This window comes from Camelus ferus, chromosome 12, assembly GCF_009834535.1.
Source record: "Camelus ferus isolate YT-003-E chromosome 12, BCGSAC_Cfer_1.0, whole genome shotgun sequence".
Classification (NCBI taxonomy): Eukaryota; Metazoa; Chordata; class Mammalia; order Artiodactyla; family Camelidae; genus Camelus; species Camelus ferus.
Window position 1 is genome coordinate 12,654,001 of NC_045707.1, and position 25,463 is coordinate 12,679,463.

The 25,463-nt window shown below is 47.8% G+C and overlaps 1 protein-coding gene across 1 annotated transcript; it reads left to right on the top strand.

Annotated features, from left to right (window-relative positions):
- Positions 1-14,721: 14,721 nt before the first annotated feature.
- On the top strand, positions 14,722-24,006 carry MAPK8IP2 (mitogen-activated protein kinase 8 interacting protein 2). The gene is made up of 12 exons (XM_032492636.1): positions 14,722-14,916; positions 15,911-16,016; positions 17,346-17,624; positions 17,771-17,864; positions 17,955-19,187; positions 19,541-19,616; positions 19,751-19,923; positions 20,008-20,117; positions 20,728-20,832; positions 20,977-21,047; positions 22,718-22,816; positions 23,283-24,006. The coding sequence occupies exons 1-12, from the start codon at positions 14,852-14,854 to the stop codon at positions 23,353-23,355; spliced, it is 2,484 nt and encodes an 827-aa protein (XP_032348527.1). The 5' UTR covers positions 14,722-14,851; the 3' UTR covers positions 23,356-24,006.
- The last annotated feature ends 1,457 nt before the right edge of the window (positions 24,007-25,463 follow it).

Sequence of the window (25,463 nt, forward strand, 5' to 3'; positions counted from 1 at the left end):
AATGTGACCTTCGAGACTTTGGCTCAAAAAATCATGGCAACGTGGACTTAGTGTAGTACCTGAGTAGATCTATTGGGTGCAAGGTCTGGTGTCTTGACTGATGCCCTCAGCACACCTTTAATTGCAATGGACTTACAGAGCTGCATCTCTGGCACCTGCTGTGTATCTTTGCATTTTCTGCCCAGGCCTTCTCTGACACAGCAGGAGCCCACTTGGTCTGCTTACCAGCACAGTCTAGGTCCCTGGGGGCAACCTCAGGGACTGGAGACCGGCGTCGGTGGATGAGTAGTTGGACAATCCTAGGAGGCACTCTGTACACTTATCAGGAGGTCGTGGTGAAGTCAAGGTGCTGTTAGCCAGAGCAGAAACCTCAGGACCGTGCTATGTTTTGATTCCTCCATTTCTGTCTCACTCTTCCCCTACTCCATTTATGTTTCCTGGAATCACTTCCTGAACAAACCACTAATACCTAAGTCTTTGGGACTGAAGTCACTGTCACTGGGCTGAAATTGTTGTGTTGGTAAGGCTGCACTCTCTCTGGAGGCTCTAAGGGAGGATCCACTCCTTGCCGCTCTGGTAGATGCGGGCTTTACTTAGCATGTGTCTGCGTCACTCGTCTCTGGCTCCATGGCCGTCATTGCTTCCATCTCTCCTGTCTGTGCAATCTCCCTCATTCTCTCTTATAAAGATGCTGCGATGGTATTTAGGGCCAACCCGGATAATCCAGGATAATCTCTTCATTGCAGAATCCTTGATTTAATCAAATCTGCGCAGATCCTTTTTCCAAATAGGGTAACACTTACAGGTTCCAAGCGTTAGAACATGGATATCTCTTGAGAGACCATTTTTTTCAGCCTACCAGAGTCACGAATTCTTTCTCTCACAGCTTTCAGCTTATCAATCCATTGTGTCCCAGTCCTTGAATATTGCAGTCAAACAGTTCTGAGTCCAGCCTAATTTTTCTCCTTGGACAGAATTTAATTTTTCTGACTAAATACTTGAAGAAGTATGGTATATGCATGAGGGAATGATTTATTTATTTATTCACTTAAAATGATAATAAGCCCTCAGATGTTAGCATAAATAACTATTTTATAAAATAAAAATTTGATGAGAATAGTGGCCTTCTTTTTACATTTTTGCAAGTTTCTTTATTGCCTGCTTAGTTGGAGACAGCTGGTCCCCATAGCTGCTTCTGCAGTCAGTCTCTTCCAATGTATTGTTTTAGTTGAAACATGAAGAAAATCCAGCCTCACTCAGATTTCTAGTTGGAAACCTTTTCAATTGGTTTTTTTAGATAAATGTGGATCTTTGTTGATAGTACACCAAGACTTGATGAGAGACAGTTTCTTAAAGGTTAGTTGCAGTTTGGACTTTGAAACCATATCAGTGAACTTTTTCATGCTCTGTTGCATTAAAGTCCATTGGTCTGTCTTGTGTGTTGAGTGGGTCTTTTAGTCATGCATAATTTTGAAGCATCATGCATTCGTTGGTCATTTGGATGATGCTGGTTCACTGAGTTATGTAGATCTTACAAATTTTGACAGATTTTATTATATATTTTAAAAATCACACTTGTTAATGCCACCACCAATCTAATCAGAAAAACATAAAAATTTTGGGAAACTTTAAGCTCATGATGATGGACACAGGTTTTCCAAAAACCTAATTTTTGCTTAAAAGCAAAAATTTTATCATTGGCAGCAAATACTATCAGTTGTTTTCCTTGAAGTAACATGCCCACTTAATTCATTTTGGAGAGTGTTTGCCAAATACCCAAGTCAGAATAACCATAGTTTGTCAGTTTTCTTTCAAGTAAAAATAGTTTCATGGAGTGATGTCAGCAAGAAGGCAGAGTGAGAAATTCCCTGTCTCTCCCCTTCAATTTACAGCCAATAAAACATTCACAATGCCAAAAAAGGTACCTCTGTCCAGCACACCAGGATGCTGGAGAATTCTACACTTCTGTGCATCTAAAGGTGGATGGACTGGAACCCTTAGAGGTGGTGGAGCTGGGGGAATAGTGGAGGCAGTGCCTATAATCCTGAATTCCCAGCTGCAGCAGCTGAGCCTGCAGCCTCAGATAACTTGGTAGTAGCAGGGGAGGTGGCACACACAACTCCATACTTCCAGTGACAGTGGCAGTCACAGGTAACTGGCAGCAGTGGCAGTGAAGCCTGAGATTCCATCTCTTCAGCTTCAGAGGTGCCCCTGGCTCTACCTGCAGCATTCCCCCTACCTGCAACAGCAGATCCTGTGAACCATACAACAGACATGGCAGAGACAGCTGTGCAACACTGGCTACTTCCCACCTAATCCCTCCCCAATGATGGCAGAGCTGGAGCCCAGGGGATCCCAGACCCAATGGAAGAGCCCACTATCCTGGTGCCCAAGGCAGCAACACCAGCCACACTGGCAGCAGCAAGGTACCAGTCACGCCAGGGCTACAAGAAGCAATAACGAGGGCACAGGGGTGATGATCCTGACAGAGGTGGTGGTGGGTGGAAAGTACTGACTCTCAAACATAGCCAGAGGCAGTTCAGAATCAAACAGAAAGGTGGCCATTACTTCAGATGCGCCAGCAAAGAAACAACTCATCAAGCACTATGAAGAACCACAGTAACATGGTACAAAAATAAAATGATAATTCTCCAGAAACCAAATTTAAAGGCATGGAATACTGTGATCTACCTGATAGAGCATTCAAAGTAGCAGTCACGGTGAAAGAGAATGTGACAATTAATATATGTATGTTCATGTATAACTGAAAAATTGTGCTCTATACTGGAAATTGGCACAACATTGTAAACTGACAATAACTCAATAAAAAAATAAATAAAAGCTAAGAAAAAAAAAGCTGTCATGAAGAAACTCAACCAGCTACAAGAAAACTTAGGCAGTTCAGTGAGCTCAGGAATACAATTAATGAACAGAAGGAAGACTTTGCCAAAGAGATTGAAACTAAAGAAGAACCAAACAGAAATTCTCAACAAATAAGATAAAGGATGCAGTAGAAAGCATTGGAAATAGAGCAGACCATATGGAAGAGAGAATTAACAAGCTCAAAAACGGAAGTCTAGAAGTAACACAAGTAGAAGAGACAAGAGGAATAAGATATTTTAAAAATGAGGAAACTTGGTGAGAGCTGTCCAACTTTCAGGAAGGATAACATTAGTGTAATGGGTATGTCCCACCAAGAGAAGAAAGGGAGAAGGGAGCAGAGAGTTTCTTTAACAATAACAACTGAGAACTTCCCAAACCTGAGGGAGAAACTGGATATACAAGTCCATGAAGCTAAGATAATAGCTAATTACCTCAATGCAAAAGGTCCTTCTCCAAGACACATTATATTAATATTGCCAAAAGTCAATGACAAAGCATGTTAAAGGCAGCCAGGGGAAAAATAGTGGTAACTCCCAATAGATTATCAGCAGATTTCTCAGCAGAAACTCTACAGGCCAGGAGGGAGTGGAATGACATTCTCAAAATACTGAAAGATAAAAACTGTCACCCGGGAATACTTTATCCAGCAAAGTTATCATTCAGATATGAAGGAAATTAAGACTTTCCCAGACAAACAAACCCAAAGAAGTTAATTAACACTAGACCTGTCTTACAAGAACTGTTAAAAGGAACTCTTTTACCAGAAATAAAAAGAGAAGTGTACACAAAACTTTGAGCAAGGTGATAAATAGACAGAATCAGAAAATCACAAATCTTTATCAGAATAGATTTTTAAACACTTTATTATAAAATAAAGGTTAAAGGGAGAAAAAGAAAAAAAACAATGACAGTTACTTCAATTTGGTAAAAAACAAAAACTCAGCATAAAAAGGGATAATTTGAGGCAATAAAAGAAAAACAGAAAAGGGAAGAGGAAAATGATGGAAACCATAGAGGTAAATGAGGATAAGATGCTATCAACTGAAAAAGGACTATTTTATCTATGAGACGTTTTATACAAACCTTATGGCAATCACAAAACAAATATGTAGAACAGAGATATGAAACAAACAAAAGAAATGGAGAAAAAAATCATAGAAAACCACTAAACCAAAACAGCAGACAGAAACACAAGAAAAAAAGAAACAATGGAGAAATAGAGCAACCAGAAAACAAAAGAGAAAATGGCAATACTAAGTCTTCATCTATCAATAACCACCCTTAAAGTAAATGGATTGAATTCAGCAGTCAAAAGACACAGAGTGGCTGGATGGATTGAAAAACAAGACTGAATTCTGTGCTGCCTCCTGGAGGCTCACCTCAGCTCTAAAGGCACACATAGGCTCAAAGTGAAGGGATGGAAGATGAAACTCCAAGCAAATGGCAGCCAAAATAAAGTGGGTGTAGCCATACTCATATCAGACAAAGTAGACTTCAAGCCAAAAAAGTAACAAGAGACAAAAACAAACAGCATATAATGATAAAAAAGACAGCTCATCAAGAAGACATAACATGATTTTTTATACACACACACACACACACACACACACACACAAGCACCTAACAGAGGAGCATAAAAATTTATTTATTTATCTATTTATCTATTTATCTATCTATCTATCTATTTATTTATTTATTTATTTATTTATTTATTTATTTATTTATTTATTTATTTATTTATTTATTTATAAATTAACAGACCTAAAGGGATGGAGAAACTGACAGCTACACAGTAATAGTAGGGGACTTTAACACCCACTGACATCAATGGATAGATCACCTATACAGAAAGTCCATAAGGAAAGAGTGGTCTTAAATGAAACATTGGACGAGATGGATTTGATAGATTTGTACAGAACATTCCATTCAAATGCAGTAGAATACACATTCTTCTCAAGTACATATGTAATTTTCTCAAGGATAGACCATATGTTGAGACACAAAACAAGTCTCAATAAATTCAAGAAGCTTGAAATAATATCAAGCAATTTTCCAATCCAATGGTATGAAACTAGAAGTCAACTACAAGAAGAAAGCTGGAAAAATCTCAAATATGTGGAGACTGAATAATATGCTACTGAACAACTATTGGATCAATGAAAAAAATCAAAAGAGAAATAAAAAAAAATCTGAAGACAAATGAAAATGAAAATACAACATACCAAAATCTGTGGGGACAGCAAAAGTGTAGTTTATGGCAATACAGGCCTACCTCAAGAAGTGAGAAAAATCTCAAATAAACAATCTAACCTTGCACTTAAATGAATGAGAAAAAGAGCAAACAATCCCAAAGTCAGTAGAAGGAAGGAAATAATAAAGATCAGAGTAGAAATAAATGAAATAGAGACTAAGAAGACAATAGAAAAGATCAATGAAAATAAGAGGTGGCTCTTTGAAAAGATAAATAAAATTAACAGAAATTTAGCTACATTCACTAAGAATAAAAGAGACAAAACCAATAAACTCAAATGAAAAAGGAGAAATAATGGATACCTCAGAAAAACAAAGGATTTCAAGAGAATATTATGAATATATACCCCAACAAATTGGACAACCTAGAAGAAGTTACTGCAATCATACAACCTTCTGAGACTGAATCATGGAGAAATAGAAAGTCTGGACAGGCCTCTCACTAGTACAGAAATTTAAAAGGTGATCAACAAGTTCCCAAACTCAAAAGTCCAGGGCCAGATGGCCTCATAGGCAAATGCTACCAGACATTCAAAGAAGATTTAATACCTATCTACAGATTCAATGCAATCTCTATCAATATCCCAAGGACTTTTTTTCACAGAAAATTTATATGGAACCACAAAAAACTCTGAATAGCCAAAGCAATCTTGAGAAAAAACAAACAAACCTGGAACTCCCTGATTTCAAACCATATTACAAAACCATAGTAATTAGAACAGCATGGTACTAGGGGAAAAAAAGATACATAGATGAATGAAAAAGAGTTGAGAGCCTAGAAAGAAACCTATACATCTATGGTCAATTAAGTTATGACAAAGGAGCAAAGAACACACAGTGTAGAAAGGATAGTCTCTTCAATAAATGGTGTTAGAAAAACCAGGCAGCCACATACTACTCAAATACCACTCAGCCAAGAAAGATGAAATCTTGTCATTTGTGACAAGCTGTATGGACATTGAGAATATTATGCTAAATGAAATAAATCAGACAGAAAAAGGTAAATACAGTATGATTTCACTCATATGTGGAATATAAAAAACAAGCAAAAAAAGAAAAAACCAAAATAAATAAACAAAACAAAACAAACAAAAATAAAGATGTAAATACAGGGAACAGAATAGTGGTTACCAGAGGAGGAGGGGCGGGAAGGTGAAAAGGTAGAGGATTGTCTGCACTGGGATGGATGGAAACTAAATTCCTAGTGGTGAGCGTGCTGTAGGGCACACAGAAGTAGAAATATAATGTAAGCTATAAGGATTAAGAAATATAATGTACACATGAAACTTATATAATGTTATAAACCAATGTTACCTCAATAATAAATGAAAGTTTAAAAAGTAAAAACTGTGTTTCATGGAGAAAGTGGCCAGTTCAGCTGCCAGCTGGAAGAATTGTGTAAGCAGTTGTGACAACCACTGGACTTCAGTATGCAGTGCTTTCTGTCACCACACTGACTATTAGAGTTGTTAGGTGTCAAGACTTAATTAATTTTAATAAATTTTATTGCTTTATCAAGTAAGTGAAACTGATTAGCAAGTGAAACTTACCCCTGCCATGAGCATGTAGCAGTGATTTTGATTACTATTTGGTACCACTGCTTTGATTTGTGTTAAGGAACCAGCAGTTTTACCAACCATTGCTCTTGCACCATTAATGCAAATGTCAGTCCAATAGGAAAGCAAATAACATCTTAGTATTACACAGATAATTTTGACCTTGCTGAACTTTGGAGACTCCAGGAATCCACAGATCACATTTTGAGGACCACTGCTGTAGTATATCATAGGAATCATAGGATATGTGTGTTTTCAGTTTTACTAAATATTGCTAAATTTCTCTCCAAACTGGTTATCCCAATTTCTACTCTGTAACAGTAGGATAATATTTGGCCATAAGTCACTAAGACCAAGAATAACAGTGACTTAAGTAAAAGAGAAAATTTGGTGATGCTGTGTGTGGTTGAACACATAGGATATAGTAAGTGGAGGCCCTGGAATTACACAGTGCCCAGGTTTAGAGTGGCCAGCCCTGGGCTTCGATGGTGGCTCTGTTCCTTGAAACCCTTAATGATCCAGGTTTCTTTTATCTTGTTCTGCCTTTGTGTCCTCCATTCCCAAGGTTACTTCATGATTCAAGATGACTGCTCCAACAAGTGCTTCCAGCTTTCAGGGATAAGAAGGTCTGAGTCGGACAATCACACGCCTCTTGCCTGCAGTCTCTTAAAGGAAATATCTAGAAACAGCCTCATGCTACTAGCTACATGGGAGGCTGAAAAATGTATTTTATTTTAGAGGGCTAAATGGCTGATTAAAAATCTGGATTCTACAATTATGTGGGACAGTGAGCAATTTCCGCTACAGCCCACTTCTTTGGTCGTTCACAGGTCCATGCATTCTTTTTTCCCGTGTATGGAACACCCTCACTTTATCCCTAGGGAGATCATTCGCAGAGGTTTCACGTAGCTTAAAGTTCAGGTTCCTTGAGTTATGCATTTTGTTCCAAAAGGTCTAGCTGTAGATCCTTGTGGACCAGTGATTTAAATAAATGAAAAGATACATTTTTGCTTCCCAATATAACCAATGTACAACTTTATAAATTTAGTGGTTTATAAACTGAAAAATGTTTTATGTGTCCCAAGCATACAAGAGAGTAAGAGTAGGATAAGTTCAAGAAAAACCCCTATTAAGAAAAGGCAACACAGGCAACATGTAAAGTCTGGTCCACGACACTTTCCAAATCCTACTGAGCAGAAATAGTGAAGGCCCTTCCCTGGCAGGAGAGAAAGTTCCTTGTTTTGGCAGCCCCCAGCCATGTTCTCTGGGAAATTTTCCCTTTCCCATTCTGCTTCATATCCATATCTGAAGATGGCACTGAAGTGCGTGCCCTTCTGGGACTGTGCAGCCTTTTCTGTGGGACTGAATGCTTACTGGCTTTTTTGTAGGGGTTACTTTAGGAGGCAAATGGTCACAGGCAAGTGGTCCCAGGCAAACTAGGATTGCTGTTCTTCACAAAATTTCACTAATGATTAATTCTAGATTCTTAACGTGAGTTGGGAAGGGTTCCTTCCTGCTATTTTCTGAAGTGTTTCTTCTAGAATACGTACAGCTTCTTCCTTTAATGTTTTTTAGAATTCACCAGTAAAGCAATCTGGGTCTAAAGCTTTCTTTGTAGGTAAGTTTTAAGCTGAGAATTCAGTTTCTTTAATACCTATGGGTCCATTTGGATTTTCCCCTTCTTCCTGTTCCAGCTTTGATAATTTGTGTCTTTTGAAGAATTTGTTCATTTTATCTAAGTTGTCAAATTTATTGGCAAAAATTAGTTTATAGTAATTTTTATTATCCTTTTTGTATCTATTGAATCTAAAGTAGTGTCCCTTATTTCATTTCTGACGCTGGTAATTTATGCCTACTCACTTTTTTCCTTAATTAGTGTAACTAGAGGTTTGTCAACTTTATGGAATTTTTCAAAGAACCAGCTTTTGGTTTTATTGATTTCCCTCAATTGCTTTTATGTTTTCTGTTTCACTGATTTCTGTTCTTTCCTTCTAGTTCATTGGTTCTTCTCCCTTCCAGCCTTTACATTTAGCCTAGTTTTTGTTTTTATATTAAAGTCCATTTCTTGAGACAGCCTACAGTTGGGTCTCACTTTTTTATACAGTCTGACAATATCTGCATTGTAATTTAAGTGTTTAAAACATTTCCATTTAATGTAATTATTGACATTTTTGTTTTAAATCTACCATCTTGCTATTTGTTTTATATTTGTCCCATCTTACCTTTATTTAATTCCTCCTCTTTTTTGCTCTCTTTTGTATTAAACAAACATGTTTAAGAATTCCATGTTATCTTCACTCTTAGCTAATTGGCTTGTATCTCTGTAATTGTTAACGCATATTCTCCAGGGTTTGCAGTATACACTTTCAGGCTATCATGCCACCTTAGCATACTACCTCACATATAAACACCTCACAGCAGTGGGTCTCCAGTTCTCCCGCCCTGTGCTGCTGTCGCTGTGTGTTCTGTTCACACACAACGTTTTAGACTCTATAACACACCGCTGATCTAAGAAGTGGATACAGTCTATTGTATTTTAAAGAAATTCAAACATGAGAAAAAGTCTTTTAGGATTACTCTCAGTCCTCTTTATTTCTTTGGGTAGACCCAGGTTCTCTTCAGGTATGTTTTTATTCATTCTAAAGAACTTATTTTAATGTTTTTTGTGTTGTGTATATGCTAGTGAAAAATTATCTCAGATTTTCCTTTTGTACAACAAAGGAAACTATAAACAAAAGGAAAAGACGACCTACAGAATGGGATAAAATATTTGCAAATGATGTGACTAACAAGGGCTTAATTTCCAGAATATATAAACAGCTCATACAGCTTAATATCAAAAACAAACAACCCAATCAAAAAATGAGCAGAAGATCCAAACAAACATTTCTCCAATGAAGGCATACATTGGCCAATAGGTACATGAAAAATGCGTAACATCACTAATCATCAGATAAATACAGATCAAAGCAGCAATGAGATATCACTTCATACCAGTCAAAATAACCATCATTAAAAACTCCACAAACACGAATCAAACTTACAAGCTTTTGCACAGCAAAGGAAACCATAAGCAAAACATAAAGACAACCTACAGAATAGGAGAAAATATTTGCAAAAGATAAGGCTGACAAGGGCTTAATTTCCAGAATATATAAACAAATCATACAACTTAATAAGAAAAAAACAAACAACCTAATCCAAAAATGGGCAGAAGACCTGAACAAGCAATTCTCCAATGAAGACGTACGAATAGCCAATGTGAACATGAAAAAATGCTCAGTATCACTAATTATCAGAGAAATGCAAATCAAAACTACAATGAGGTCACAACAGTCAGAATGGCCATAATTCAGAAGTCCACAAATGATAAATACTGGAGAGGGTGTGGAGAAAAGGGGACCCTCCTACACTGTTGGTGGGAATGTAGTTTGGTGCAGACATTATGGAAAACAGTATGGAGAGTCCTCAAAAAACTAAAAATAGGCTTACCATATGATCCAGCAGTCCCATTCCTGGGCATATGTCTGGAGGGAACCTTAATTCAAAAAAAAAACCACAAGTACCCCAATGTTCATAGTAGCAATATTTACAATAACCAAGACATGGAAGCAATCTAAATGTCCATTTACAGATGATTGGATAAAGAAGTTGTGGTATATTTATACAATGGAATACTACTCAGCCATAAAAAATAATGTCATTTGCAGCAACATGGATGAACCTGGAGAATATCATTCTAAGTGAAATAAGTCAGAAAGAGGAAGAAAAATACCACATGATATCACTTATACGTGGAATCTAAAAAAATGACACAAATGATTTTACTTACAAAACAGAAACAGACTCATAGGTACAGAAAACAAACTTATGGTTACCAAGGAGGAAAAGGGGTATGGACGGATAAAGTGGGAGTTTGGGATTTGCAGATATGCACTTCTATACATAAAGTAGATAAACAGGGTCCTACTGTACAGCACAGGGAACTATATTCAATGCCTTATAATAACCTATGATGAAAAAGAATATGAGAAGGAATATATGTATGTAGAACTGAATCAGTATGTTGTACACCAGATATTAACACAACATTGTAGACAGACTATACTGCAATTTAAAAAGCAGATTATAAGCAATTAAAGGCAGAATTGGTGAGCTAAAAGATAAATATCAGAATAAATTATCCTGAATATTACCTGGAAAGACATAGAGATGGAAAATGTAAAAGGTCAGGGGCTATGGAGGCTAGAACAAGAAGGTCCAGCATAAGTCTTATTGGGGTCCCAGAAGGAGGAGAGATGAAATGGAGCAGAGACAACATTTGAAGAGATAATTTCTAAACTGAGGAAAGAGAATTCATATAAAGAAGAATCTCAGTGAACCTCGGCAGAACAAGTAAATACACCACACCTAGGTATACTGTATTGAAACTTCAGAACACCAAAGACAAGGAAAGAAGTCCTAAATGTAGTTGGAGAAGAAAAGGTAATTACCTTTAAAGGAGTGGCAGACTGAGAGGTGGCTCCTCATACCAACAAGGGAGTTCAGAGGAAGACAGTGGATGATGATGGAAATGAACTACCTGACATAGTAGTCCATATCTAGTAAAAATATCTTTCAGGAGTCAGGACAAAAAAATAAAGGCATTTTTAGACAAACTGAGAGTTTACCTCCCCACGCTCTCAATAAAGAAAATTCTGAAGAATGCACTTCGGACCAAAGGACACTTTTAAGGTATTTAGATTTCAAAGATTGTTGTTATTTCCTAATGACAATCCCTTAAAAAAAAAAAAAAGCTTCAACTCTGATTCATTATCATAATAGTTTTTCTCATTGGTAGAAATCTGTTTTCTGAAAGATATAACTATTTGTGAGAATTCTTTCTTAAACTAAAAGAAGGATATTTTTTACTGTCCTTTCCTGTAAGGCATAACAGTATTGCAAATCCCATGGCTTTGGATCCCTTATTGGAACAGAGATGAGAATATACTATTTCTTTTAACACTGGATTATGTTGGTTTGCTGATGGAAACAATCCAGAAGAGAAGCTGATGATTCCAAAAAGGGGGCTAATTTCAAGCAAGGAACTTGATTTGGTCATGAGAAAAGTTGGAAGATCAATAGGCTGGAGATCTGTGGTGGTTTTATAACACAGCCTCCAAATTCTTTGACACGCCTCCATTGAGAGTTGGTGTCCATGGCTGCTCTCTTGAATATGGATGGGATTGTGACTGCTTTAGCCAACAGATATGACAAAAGTGATGCCATGTGACTTCCAAGGCTAGATCAGAGAAGGCCATGCATCTGCCCCCTGACCTTCCTAGGACACTCACTCTGGGGGAAGCCTGCCATTCTGTAAGAAGCCCAGCTACCCTGAGACTTCTATGCTGGAGAGGCCAGGTGTAGGTGCTGGTTGACAGCCTCAGCTGAGCTCCCAGACAACGGTCAGTGACAACTGCCAACCTTATGAGTGAGCCATCTTGGATGTCCAGCCCAGCTTACCTCTGGCTATAAACAAACTGCATGAGAAACCCCTGACAAGAACTTCCCACTGGAGTCCTTCCTGAATTTATAACCTAAAAACTATAAGTAAAGTGGTTGTTTTATTCCTCTAAATTTGATGGTAATTTAGTACACAGCAGTAGTACCTGGAACAAGTTTCTTACGGAGTCAAATAATTGCGGATGTCATGGTAATAAGAAAGCAAGAAAAATCAGAAGTGATGGTCAGAGAATTGTGAGCTTAAAATCAAGATTCAAGAGGTAGTGAAGCTACTAGTTATGACAGAATTCCCAATAAAGTACGGCTCATAAGCTTTTCATTTTTTGTTTCAGCTATTGGCATTTAAAATTCTGTGTTTGTGACTTCTGTGCTGTGTGAGTGAAATAAAAGACAGATAGTTTGCATTTGTTTATTTTCTAATCTATGAGAAAATTGTCAGAAAGTGTCCCCTGACTTTCTAGGATTGATCTGTGGTCAAGACTGCTAAGACTGTGTTGCTGTTCCAATTTTCCATTGTAGGTCCAGCCAATTTTGTGTTTTGTACTAACTGTACCATTAGTGGACCACATACCATCAGATTGTTGGCTGGTCAGAAGTCAAGAGTGTTGGATGGGTCACTTATGTGGATGTTCATGTTAACCAGTTTGATGACAAGACTCAGGATTGAAAGGAAATCTGGGAAGTTTTGGTCAAAACTGTTTGTGAATTCTGGGAAGAGATCTGGAGTTTTGTGGGGAAAATCAAAGAGTGGTTAGTACATCCAGACTCCTTGAACCCCAGAAATGAAGAATGTTCTTAGTGTTACTAAAATTGTAAAGACAAATGATGAAAAGGATTTAATGCCCCAGACCTGGTAGAGCCTATAAGCCCTCATTCACTCATTCACATATTTGCTGACCACCTACTGTGTGCCAGGCACTGGGCTTGGAACTTGGAAGTTTAAAGAGAGATAAAATACTGTCTCTGTTCTCTTGCAGCTCTCAGTCATTGAGAGGGAAACATACATTTATAAATGTCATTCTTAGAAAAACACTGTAATTGAGATAAAATATAAATTGTTGTTGGGCCACAAAAGAGGGCATCATCTGCCCCTGGCCATAGGCCTTTTCTCTCGGCTGGAATGATTGCCATCCAAAGAATGATGTCACCTTTCCCATCTTGCATGAGCTCCTTCTGCCCTGTGGTTTCCAAGCATCAATCACTCAAGAGCCTAATCCTTTCTTCAGAAATAATTTTCTACAGAAATAAATGGACAAAGAAATATCAGGGCATATAATTTCCATCAAGAAAAAAAGAATAATTTTACTGCCACCTTGTTGAAACTCCAGCATCCCTCTTTAGCCAAATCTTCTCCACAGTCTCCCTATCCTGCTCCTCCTAACTTTCTTTAATAACCATACTGGGAGTGGGTGGGTTATAGCTCATGCTTAGCATGTGCAAGGTCCTGGGTTCAATCCCCAGTACCTCCATTAAAAAGTAGATAAACTTAATTACCTCCCCCCCAAAACGAACAAAACCAAAAAACAAACAAATAACCGTACTCACAACCCTGATCTGTCCTTCCCCCACTGCAATATCAGATAACCCTCACCGAATGTGACTCCTCGAGCTGGATTTCAACCATTTCTCTCCCTATGCAGCTCCACTTCAAGCCAGAACACGTTGATACTCTAAAAAGTGCCAGTAACATAGCTGGTGCTTAAGAAATAGTTTTCCAGTTGAATGAACATAGGCTCAGGGTTATAACTTCACTCAGTGCCCATGAATACCTCAATCCAGCCTGCGCAGCCTGTAATAGGTACTGAAAGTTCAGTTTTGGCCTCAGTCAGCATAGTCTGTATGGCCAACTCCGAGTCCAGCCCGATCAGCATCCCGTGGTCAGATACCTCTGTCCAGCACTGCTCAGCACTCGCTGGGGAATCAGCGCCTCCAGCTCCGATCAGCACCTGCAGGAGAAACAGCTCCTCCAGTCCCAATCAGCTCGTTTTAGGGCGAAATTTCCGTAGACCCAATCAGCACCCTTTGTGGGACAGCTCCGACCAGCCCTGATCAGCACCCAGACGTGGACAGCTCCTCATCCTCTGCCCAGTCTCCGTATGACTGACTCAGACCCAGACTTGGGACCTCAGCTCTTCTGTTCTGATTACTTGGGACGTCAGCGCAGCTCCTGGAGCAGCCGCACCCACCCCTCCACTAGCCCCCCTGCCCCCCCCAAAAAACTCAGTTAACCAGAGGTCTGCTGACCGACTTCCCCACGGCACAAACTGATCCCCCATTCTTACAATCCACTTTTCACCTGCCCCCACCCCGAAAAAACCAAACCGCACACCCGATCATTCCCCAACCAGAGCCTCTCAGTCAAACCATCTTGTCTCCTCCAACCAGCTTCCCCGCCATCCCCTCCGCCCTCCTCCCGGGTCCGCCCTCCTCCCCTCCCCCCGGATCCTCCCTCTTCCCGGGTCCTCCCCTCCCTTCCCCCAGCTCGCGCTGCCGCGGTGTCCTGGCGTCGAGGTGTGCCGGCGGCGGGGTGTCGCAGGGCGTGTCACGAGGTGACTCGGGGCGGGCCGAGGGCGGGCAGGAGGGAGCGACAAGGGCGTGCGGGGCTGTCGCTCTGGGCACCCCTCCCCCCGCCGCAGTCGGCAGGCCTCTCCCCGGAGAAGATGGCGGATCGGGCGGAGATGTTTTCTCTTTCCACCTTTCACTCGCTATCGCCGCCAGGCTGCAGGTACGCAACTGGGCGCCCCGGGCCTTGGCAGGCCCTTTCCTTCCTGCAGTCCCCTCTCTGACCCAGTGCCCAGACTCCTCCGACCCGAACCTGCCACCTCACCCCTATCGCCTACTGGGTACCCAAGCCCCAGGCCTCACTCTAGTCCTGACTCCTGCTCCCCATCCCCCACCCCTGGGATCCTGTCATCTCCATTTTTGTCCTCCTTTTGTGCCCCCTCCTCCAGCCCCAATGACCCTCCACCCCCGATTCCTGCTGAGACTCAGTGCCGCACCCAGCCTGGACAGCCGACCCTTCAAGGGTGGAGGTTGTGGACTGAGCATCTGAGGGGCAGCCTGCCTGGGCAGGATGCTGAGCACACCCTCTGTGCTTGGCAGTGTCCTTTTGGCCTTGTTGGGTTTCTTTGGTGGAGGCCTGGCCTGGCCTGTCGGGCTCAGGGAGGGAGAGAATTGAAATCAAGCCTGGAGCCTGTGGGAAGGGACTAAGGTGGGGAGAGGCCTGGGCCTCCGGGTGTAGGCCTGCCTTGGGTGGGAGTGGGGGACAGAGTGGCCAGACTCTGCTCCTAGAACATGCTCAACCCCTCCTCCTCCTTCTACTGCTGCAGCTTCAACTTCCCCTCCCCTTTCTCTGCTTAGCCTGACTCCCCTGAGGCTGAGGCTGTGACCCAGAGGGGCCTGGAGCCAAGCACAGAGGGAGGAGAGGCTGCTTGCTCCGTGAGGGAGGAGGCCTGGGAGGAGGGTTGGAGGGACAGGCAGCTCTTCTGGGCTGATCATGGCTCAGATGGTGGGGGAATCCATTGGAGAGTAGAGTCTGAAGTCCCAGATAACGGCAGGATGCAGATCTGGGAGTCAGGGCTATGGAGGTCACAGGGCCCAGGATCTGGGGGGTGGTCTCTCTGGCCCCTCCTCAGGACCATCTCCCAGATGGGGAGTCCAGAGTTGGTGACTCGGTCAGGAGCCCAGTCCTTGCTCTCTTACCCTGGTCTCTTCATCAGACCTCCCCAGGACATAAGCCTGGAAGAATTTGATGATGAAGATCTGTCTGAGATCACCGATGACTGTGGTTTGGGCCTCAGCTATGACTCGGACCACTGCGAAAAGGTGGGAAAGGGGCTGGGGGCATAGAACTCTCTTAAGGGAGAGTCTCACTTGGGCTCTGCTTAACGTTCTCTTCGGGTTTTAAGGCGGGTCTAAGCTTACCCTTGGAACAAGAAATCCTCTGATTGCCTCCTCTCTCTTGGCCTCTTGACCTGGGTTCTTCCTTGATATCAAACCTCCGTTTTTCTAACAGACTATAGGCCCTCCATTGAGGGCCTTCCCCAGCAGTCCTCACCTGACCCCCATCACTAGGCTAGCTTGGGGGAGGGAAGATGTGCCTATGCTTTGGTGCCCTCTGTCCTCAGATCACTTCCCAGAAAGATCTAACCCCTTCCAACTGCCATCTCAGTTTGTCTCCTCCTCAGCCCTTTCCCCACCTCTCAAGCCTCCATCTGTCTGCCTCGTGTCTCCACCCCTGAAATATTTTCTGCCCCCATCTCCTGCTTCTCCTCCTCCCTATCTCTCCATGTTTGTTTTCATTCAAGAACATTCCTGAGCAACTCCCAAGTGGCAAGTGCTGTGGGCTTCCTGGTGCCTCGGGGGAAAGCAGGACCAGTGTGGCCCTTACCCTCTGGAGCTTATAATCTAGTAGAGGAGAAAGACATGTGACAGGCAGTGGCTTCCTGGGTGTCAACGACTAGATTCCAACGGGGGGACACAGGTGCAAAAGGAGAAATCACCCGAGAATGAGGCCATCAGGGGATTTTCCAGTGGAAATGGTGCACAACCATGCCCTTCAGGAACAGCAGCAGGAGCTGGCAGATGAGGGAGGTAGGAGAGAATGGAGGAAAGGAACTGCTGGCAAGGGATTATCTGGTCAAAGTTCCTAACCTGAGGTTGGTGCGGGCTTGGTGAGTCTTGGGTGCTAGCTGTCTTTCTTTCAGGCATCCATTCGATATTTACTGAGCTTCCAGTGTGGGCCAGGTTCTGTTCTCGGTGGGGGGCAGGGTACACCCATGTACAGTATGTACATGGCCCTATCCTGGTGGAGCTTGCAGCTTGGTGAGGAAGACAGAACCAAAACTCTATGGTAGTTATGAGTTGTGTTAAAATGCTATGATGTAAAGAGTGCTTGTGTCATACGTGATGGGGTTTGGGGGTGAGATGAGGCTGACAGGTGGGTTGGGGTCACTTTGGGAATCTCTGTCACCAAGAGTTTGGGCTCTTAGTTACCAAAAACTGGAATGATCCTTATGTATCCTAAGCCGATTAAAAAAAAAAAAAAGCTGTTGGTGGAAAGCAGAGTGAACTCTGCTCCCCTTTCCTGCCACCTGGGATCCCCAGTCACTGTCCTCCTCTGGCCCAGCTCTGTCCTCTTCTTCTTTCCTGCAGGACAGCCTCTCCCTGGGGCGTTCGGAGCAGCCGCACCCCATCTGCTCCTTCCAGGATGACTTCCAAGAGTTTGAGATGATCGATGACAATGAAGAGGAGGAGGAAGAGGAAGAGGAGGATGAAGAGGAAGAGGAGGAGGAAGGAGAGGGAGAGGGCAAGGAGGGAGGAGGCCCTGGCTCAGAGGACACTACTCAGGAGCCCCTGATTCCCTCCCCCTCACTGGAAGAGCCCCACAAGCATCGGCCAACCACACTCCACCTGACAACATTGGGAGCCCAGGTGAGCATCCAGACTCACAGCATCCTGGGGCTAAACTGGGGTTCCTTAGCATCCAGGACTCTGGTCCCCATGGCCGCCTGTCCCCTCTTACCCCTGAGAACTGGGACCCCTCCTCAACGCTGCTTTTCCTAACCTCCACCTCTCAGGACTCCTTGAACAACAATGGAGGGTTTGCTCCGGAGCCTCCAGGCTCCTGGCAGGAGACAGTGCTGTGCCCACCCCCCCAGGAGCCCCTCAAAGGTGAGTTAGGCCACGGGTTGGGGGTGCACAAGAAGCAAGAGGGTAGGAGTAGTGGGGAGTGGCCTGGCTGATGCACCTCCTACTCTGCAGAACCGCCCGCCCCGATCCCACCCACGGACCTGAGCCCCTGTGGGGCGCAGTCACCTTTGCGCCCAGGTTGCGACTGCGAAGGAAACCAGCCCGCAGGGCCCCTGGCGCAAGGTGGGGCCTCGCCCTCCTCAGATCCGGGCATAGAGGCCGACCTGGGGAGCTCTAGCGGAGGCCGCGGGGGCCGGCGCAGCAGCCAAGAGCTGTCGTCGCCGGGCTCCGACTCCGAGGACGCAGAGGGCGCGCGCCTGGGGCGCATGATTTCGTCCATCTCAGAGACGGAGCTGGAGCGGAGCAGCGACGACGGCAGCAGCAGCAGCAGCGGCCGCTCCTCGCACCTCACCAACTCCATTGAGGAGGCCTCATCTCCCGCCTCGGAGCCTGAGCCTGAGCCTGAGCCTGAGCCTGAGCCTCCGTGCGAGCCCCCGCGTCGCCCTGCCTTTCTGCCCGTGGGCCCCGATGACACCAACAGCGAGTACGAGTCAGGGTCTGAGTCTGAGCCAGACCTCAGCGAGGATGCCGACTCGCCCTGGCTGCTCAGCAACCTTGTGAGCCGCATGATCTCCGAGGGCTCCTCGCCCATCCTCTGCCCAGGCCAGTGCCTGTCTCCCGCTTCGCGTTCTGCCGCGGAGCCTGCAACGCCGGCCGGTGGGACCCTTGAGGCCCCCGAGGCGGCTGCCGGGCCAGGCGGCGTGGAGCTGGTGGACATGGAGACGCTGTGTGGGCCGCCGCCCCCTGCGCCCTCTGCACCTCGGCCCGGCCCTGCGCAGCCCGGGCCCTGCCTCTTCCTCAGCAACCCCACGCGAGACACCATCACGCCGCTGTGGGCCGCTCCAGGACGCGCTGCCCGCCCAGGCAGCGCTTGCTCCGCCGCCTGCTCGGAGGAGGACGAAGAGGATGAGGAGGACGAGGATGAGGCTGGGGATAAGGCAGCGCCCCCTGGGGGCAGAGGCTCGAGCCCTGCGGCGCTGGACGCCTCGCTGGTGTACGATGCAGTGAAGTACACGCTGGTGGTGGACGAGCACACGCAGCTGGAACTGGTGAGCCTGCGGCGCTGCGCTGGCCTGGGTGACGACAGTGAGGAGGACAGTGGTGGCGAGGCCAGCGAGGAAGAGGCAGGGGCTGCACTGCTGAGTGGTGGCCAGGGCCCTGGGGACGCCTCCCCAGACAGCCCCGACCTCACCTTCTCCAAGAAGTTCCTCAATGTCTTTGTCAACAGCACCTCTCGATCTTCCAGTGAGTGGGGGGTGGGGAAAGGGGGGTGGTCCCAGGGGAATAAGCTGCCTCCTAAGCCCCAGGGCCCATGCAGATCCCCAGAGTGCCCAAGGCAGCCCGAGGGTCTGCGGGTGGTCAGGGCTGGGCATTGCCCTCTTCTCCAGGACCTAGGCCTGGGGCTTTCCCCAGACCCCCGTGGGGTGGGGAGGGCTGCTTTGCCTCCAACCCCTAATAAGCTGGTTCTCCCTCCCTCCCCACCTGAGGACAACCCACACCATACTGTCGGGGGCCGGGGGAACTGGCCAGGCCATCAGGTACTTTCTTTCCTCCTCCTCCCTTCCCCTGAGTCTCTATCTCCTGTTTCTGTCTCTCAGGCACTGAGTCTTTTGGCCTTTTTTCCTGCCTGGTCAATGGGGAGGAGAGAGAGCAAACCCACCGGGCCGTCTTCAGGTACAGCCTCTCCCCCTTGCCATTGCCACTGGTGACCCTCCTGAGTCTGCAGATGTTATAGGACACTGCTGGCCTCCTGAGCCAGCCAGTCCTGCCCCTGCCCCAGTGACCTCCCACCTCTGACCTGATCTCAGGTTCATCCCTCGCCATCCGGATGAGCTGGAGCTGGATGTGGATGACCCGGTGCTGGTGGAGGCTGAGGAGGATGACTTCTGGTTCCGTGGCTTCAACATGCGCACAGGGGAGCGTGGTGTCTTCCCGGCCTTTTATGCCCACGCAGTGCCCGGCCCTGCCAAGGACCTGCTGGGTGAGGCCCCATCCCCAGGGAGTCTCTCGTCACCCCAGACTTCCTCTCGCTCACCTGACCTAGCCCCTTGTGACCCTCCCCCAGGGAGCAAGCGGGGCCCCTGCTGGGTGGAGCGCTTCGACGTGCAGTTCCTGGGCTCCGTGGAGGTGCCCTGTCACCAGGGTAATGGCATCCTGTGTGCAGCCATGCAGAAGGTCAGTCTAGAGGTGGGGACCCCAGCCCCCAGGCTGGCACAACCTTGAAGACCCCAGGCCTCTGCCCTCTTCCACAGAGGGTTCAGAGGATGCCTTGGGGACCTCAGATGCCTGGCCCTCCAGCCGTGATTCAGAGGCCTGGGCAGGCAAACCCAGGACAGTGCTTAGCAGCTGTCCCCCATCACCTCCCACTGGCCCTTCCTCCCCTTCAACTTGTCCTATTCCTACCTGAACATCAAGACCAGCTCTCACAGACACCTCCCTGGGAGTCATTTGCTCATTCACTGATTCACACAGTGGACACTGAGTGAGCGCTGTCCATCTGCTGGTCCTGTGATTGAGCAGGAGAGCAGTAGGGGTGCAAGATAGCCCTGTATCCGGAAGCCCCTACTCAGCTCCAGAGACATGCAGTGAGGAGGCCTGGGTCGGTGGGAGGAATGGAAAGAAGGTGAGGCAGGCTGTCCCGGGACTGAGGAATGGCCAAGACCACGCTCCCATCTTCCAGAGCCAGTGCAAGAAGTCTTCAGATCTAATCTAAAATGTTCCCCCAGGAGGAAAAGACATCCTTGTAGGCCCTTGAGACCCCCTTCTTCCCTGGCTTCTTCTCCAGATTGCCACTGCCCGGAAACTGACAGTCCACCTACGTCCTCCTGCTTCCTGTGACCTTGAGATTTCTCTTCGGGGGGTCAAGCTGAGTCTAAGCGGAGGACCCGAGGTGGGAGTGTGAGGACCTGAGGACAGGGGAGGCTGGGGGGTGTAAGGCAGGAGGGTCTGACTGAGGGACATCTGGCAGGGGTGGCTGGAATGGCCCTGGGCCAACTCCACCTAACCTGGCGCACTCCTGCCTCTCCCCTTCTAGTTCCAACACTGCAGCCACTTCTTCCAGATGAAAAACATCTCGTTCTGCGGCTGCCACCCCCGCAACAGCTGGTGAGAGCCTGAGCCACCCCATAGTCCCCGAGGGCTGCCCGCACACAGTCCCGCCTTCCACCCCCCACACCCATTTAGCTCCATGAGTTGAGCCCCCACATGGCACCCACTCTGCTGGGCTCAGGAGACACGGATCAGACAGACACACAGACCAGTAGTGCTGGAAGTACCTGTAGGGGATCTGGTGGACGTCTGTATGGGGCTCCAGTGGCGGGGCCACTCAAGAGGCAACTGAAGAGCACTCTACAAGCCTTGAAAGACAAGTAGGTGATAGGGTGGGTCTTCCTGGCTGGGAGCCAGCTGAGCCAAAGCTGTGGGCAAGGGACACTAGGGTCTTGGGGAGCAGCTGGAATAAAGCTTGAAGCACACTGGGGTGCCTGTGCCCTCCTGACTATTCCAGGGAGCTTGTACGTAATCCCACTGATGGTGGGGTCGCAGTATGACGGTTGACAAACTGGCTCTGGCTGTTGGGCAGAGTGGGAGGACCCAGGTGCTGCGTCCTGCAGGCATTCAGGAGGAGGGGCAGGCAGGACCTGGGTCGATAGGATGTGGTTGATTGGCTGACCTGGAGGGAGAATCAAGGGCGACCCGGGTGTTAGGAAGATAGGAACCCACATACCAAGAGAAGAGGTATGTGAGTGGCCGGTCAGGCTGGTGGTACAGTATCCAATCGCAGACGCAGTGAGACTGACGTGGCCGTTGTTACGTGGGTCTGAATGTGGAAAGGAGACCGTGGGGGAGGAATGTTTCCAAGCAGGTGGGTAACTTTGGCCATGAAGCAAATAGGAAGCCAGACAGAGTGAGAAGAGACTGGGCTGAAAGGGGAGAGGCCTGACCACTGTGTGCCCAGCCAGACTCCTGCGCATGGATCCCAGTGCCCCAGATGAAGGAGAGAGAAGGAGCTACCCAGCGAGGGAGACAGAGGCACACAGAGGCTCAAAGTGCCCGGTGGTATTTGGAGAAGTGGGTCCTCAAGGGAGGCAGGATGTGGGAAGGACAAGCTGCTGCTGGGCCTGGCCTGTGACTGATGCCAAGGCCAGCACATGTGTCACCTGGACGTTGTGCCAAGAGAGTGAGGAGGGCTGTGTCTGCTGGCCGGCGGTGATATCAACCCTCAGCGGGGTCAGAGTCCTGTTTGGTGGCTTCTCCATTGACAAGGGAGGTGGTTTGAGGGGTCCTCTGTATAGCTGCCGCTCTGAGGGATGGAGGGCTAGGGTAGAGGGCCAAGGCTTAGCCCGGACGGTGGGCCCGGGGTGGGGCTGGGCAGGCTCATGGTGTCATGTGACATGACAAGGAAGAGTCAGCCAGGATGTGGTGTCCAAAAGACAGGGGAGAGGCCTGGCTCTGTGGTCCAGGCTCGGGGGAGGGCGAGGATAGGGGAGGCACAGAGATGGGTGGCAGTAGCTGGGGAGAAGGAAGATGCAGCTGGACACCCCTGTGGTGGAGAAGTTCACGTAGGTCATTAACTCTTCACAGATGCCCAGCACTGTGTTTGGACAGGGACCCAAAAGGGGGACTCAAATCTTCAAATCCCATGAGCCGCACATTTCCCTCACCCCAGCTCTCTCCTCGAGCCCTCTGTCCCTGCCTCTTCTCCCCAGTCACTGGGGGCTGAGGTGTGAGTCCGCCTTGGCGTCCCTCCGTGCCAACTCTCCCTGCCGCCCCTGCAGCTATTTTGGCTTCATCACCAAACACCCGCTGCTGAGCCGCTTTGCCTGCCACGTCTTCGTCTCCCAGGAGTCGATGAGGCCCGTGGCCCAAAGTGTGGGGTGAGTGGGTCCGGAGGGTAGGTATAGGATTAGGGTTGGGCCAGTGCGAGCAATGGCTAGACTGGTGGGGCAGGGAGCAGAACCCATGCAGCAGTGACCTGGGGGGTGAGCAAGCTGGGAGGATGCGGGGATGAGGTTTGGGGAGATTTGGGGACAGGGGAGGTGGGAGAGGAGGAAGGTCAGGTGAGAGTGATGGAGGTGGAAGATTGGGAAGGTGGTAGTTGGAACACTGGGGCAGGAGCATTGGGGGATCCTGGGGATGGACAGGGCACAGTTGCATTGCCCGTGGGGGTGGGGGTGAGGGTGGGGGTGGGAAGGCAGCATCGAGGCCAAGGTAAGGGAAGTGGTCTGTGCTGTGGACGTGGTTGCTGGGCCAGGAGTGCTGAGTGAAGCTGGGGGGTGATGTGGGCAGGCCCAGGTTGGGGGGCTTGGGGGCTTTGGGGGCTGAGGACTCTCTCTCCCCTAGCCGCGCCTTCCTGGAGTACTACCAGGAGCACCTGGAGTATGCCTGCCCCACCGAGGACATCTACCTGGAGTAGCCGTCCTGCTACTGGGAGCAGCTGGGGCTGGAGGTGTCTCAATAGGCCACCGCAGCTTTGGCAAGGACTGGACTGGGGGCACGTGGGATCTGACGTCCAGGGAGTCTCCTGGCTGTGCTGGGAACTCTCCTTGCTCCCCCGGGGCTGCTGGAGAGTGGAGCCTGCGCCTCCGCTTCCCCTGATCCATTCTCTCTCTGTGTCACCTGGTCTGCCCTTGGCCTCCCTCCTCTCTCCTCCTGTCTGTCTCTGCCCTCTCTGTGCCTGCAAACCCTCTCCCTCTGCTCTTTACTTTGGGGTCAGAACTGGGAGGGGTGTGTGGCGGAAGCTCCCAGGTGATTCCCCCCTCCCACTCTCCCCCTGTGATTTATAAAGGAATTTTAATTTTTATAGTGAATATCAAGGAATCTTCCCATCCTTGACCATAGGAACCAAGAGAGGGACCCCATACTGCCCCCCACAGAGGTCAGGGGAAGCGGGAAGGAGTTCCTCAGAAGGGCCCTGGGGGGACTAGGAGCCGTTCCTGATGCTCACCCCAAGCCCCAGACGCTGCTAGGAGGAGGTGCCCCAGGCCCCGGCCACACCAGCACCTGCTTTGCCGCTGCAAACACTCCCCGCAGTCCAGCACCTCAATAAACTCTCTGCTTGGTGTGACCCTGGCTGTTTCTGGGGTTGGGGGAGCAGGTGCAGGGCCAGGTGCCACCCATGGCACGGGGACCAAGTCGTGAGGAGGTTCACCCTTTCAGTGCTCTCCAAAACCATGTCGGGAATTCTCCCCAAATGCTCTTGGTTGGTCAGCGAGGAAGCTGAGACCAGAGAGAAGCGGTCATGGGATGTGTGTTCCTTCCACCTGTGCGGGAGTGGGTGTGCAAGGGTGTCTGAGGGTGTGCGTGCTCATGACTGTACGTGCGCGCTTGTGAGTATGTGTGAGACAGCAGGGGTCAATCTGCTTCAATCTTAAGCCTGAAATTTTCTGAATTTTCCACAGAAAGCCAGAGGAAAAAAGGTGGCTATTTTTCACTATGCCCTAGGTGATTATAGATGCTACCTCCTGGAGAAAGGGCTTTCCTGCTCTCCTGTCCCTGAATGAGCCCCAGCTCTCAGGTGCTGAGGTCAGCATGCAGTCAGTGCCTTCCTGAGGGTGGGCCTGGGCCCCTAACCCTGAGCCCAGGATGAGAGCAACACCAGGAAGACAACAGGTGAGGCTACGAAACAGGAGTGAACAGCTGCAAGTTCAGACAGATTCATTCCCTGAAGACTGAAAACTGCTGTCTGTAAAAAGCACACACTCTGCTCTAGTCAAGGGCAACCAGCAAATGGAAGTACAGTGGCAGCGTTAGGAGTCAGTGAATGCCCCACACCTTCAGCATTTGGGAAGCCCCTGCTCAGGCCAGGGCTCCAGACCAGCGGCACGCCAGCACCCGGGAACGTGGCAACCACGCGGCAAGAAGACCAAGTGGAGCATCTGTGGGAGAACGCTCCTACTGACTGAAATTGAAAGAGGCATGGATGTGTTTGTTGGAAGCTTGTACCTTCTCTGCAGCTGGGCGTGGGGCGTGCCCTCCGACCCCACGGCTGCAACACTCGCCTTCTGCTCTCTGTCCGGAGGGAATGCCCCACGCCCCCCAGGCCCATCTCGGGGAAGGCGCCATTTGCTCAGCCAGCCTGAGTCCCTGCTGGGCTCAGTCCCTCCCCCACTCATCTTCCCACTTCTTTGTATCATTAACTTTTCCCTTCCTGCTGGCCCTTTAGGACAGCTGTTGGACATGCTTGGGCTTCCTTCACCTGGAACAGCTGCTCTGTAGGGCCTCCCCACACCTGCCCACTTCCTCCACCTCTCTGGCCCCTTCCTGCACCTCGCTGAATGTTCTTTCTCAGACCTCGTGGTCTCCAGCTGCGCTGCGCTCCAGACCCCCACTCTGGCTCTGTCCTGGGCTCTCCCTCGCTGGCTTCCTTCCTCCCCGAGGACTCACCTTCCCTGTGCTGAGGGTCCCAGTGGCCTGCCTCTCACCTTCAGTGGCACTCCCTGGACCAGCCACTGGCCTGGTGCTTTGTGAGTTTTCGTAAATATAGTGACCCTCACAAGGGCGCTGGGGTGCAGAGGAACAAAA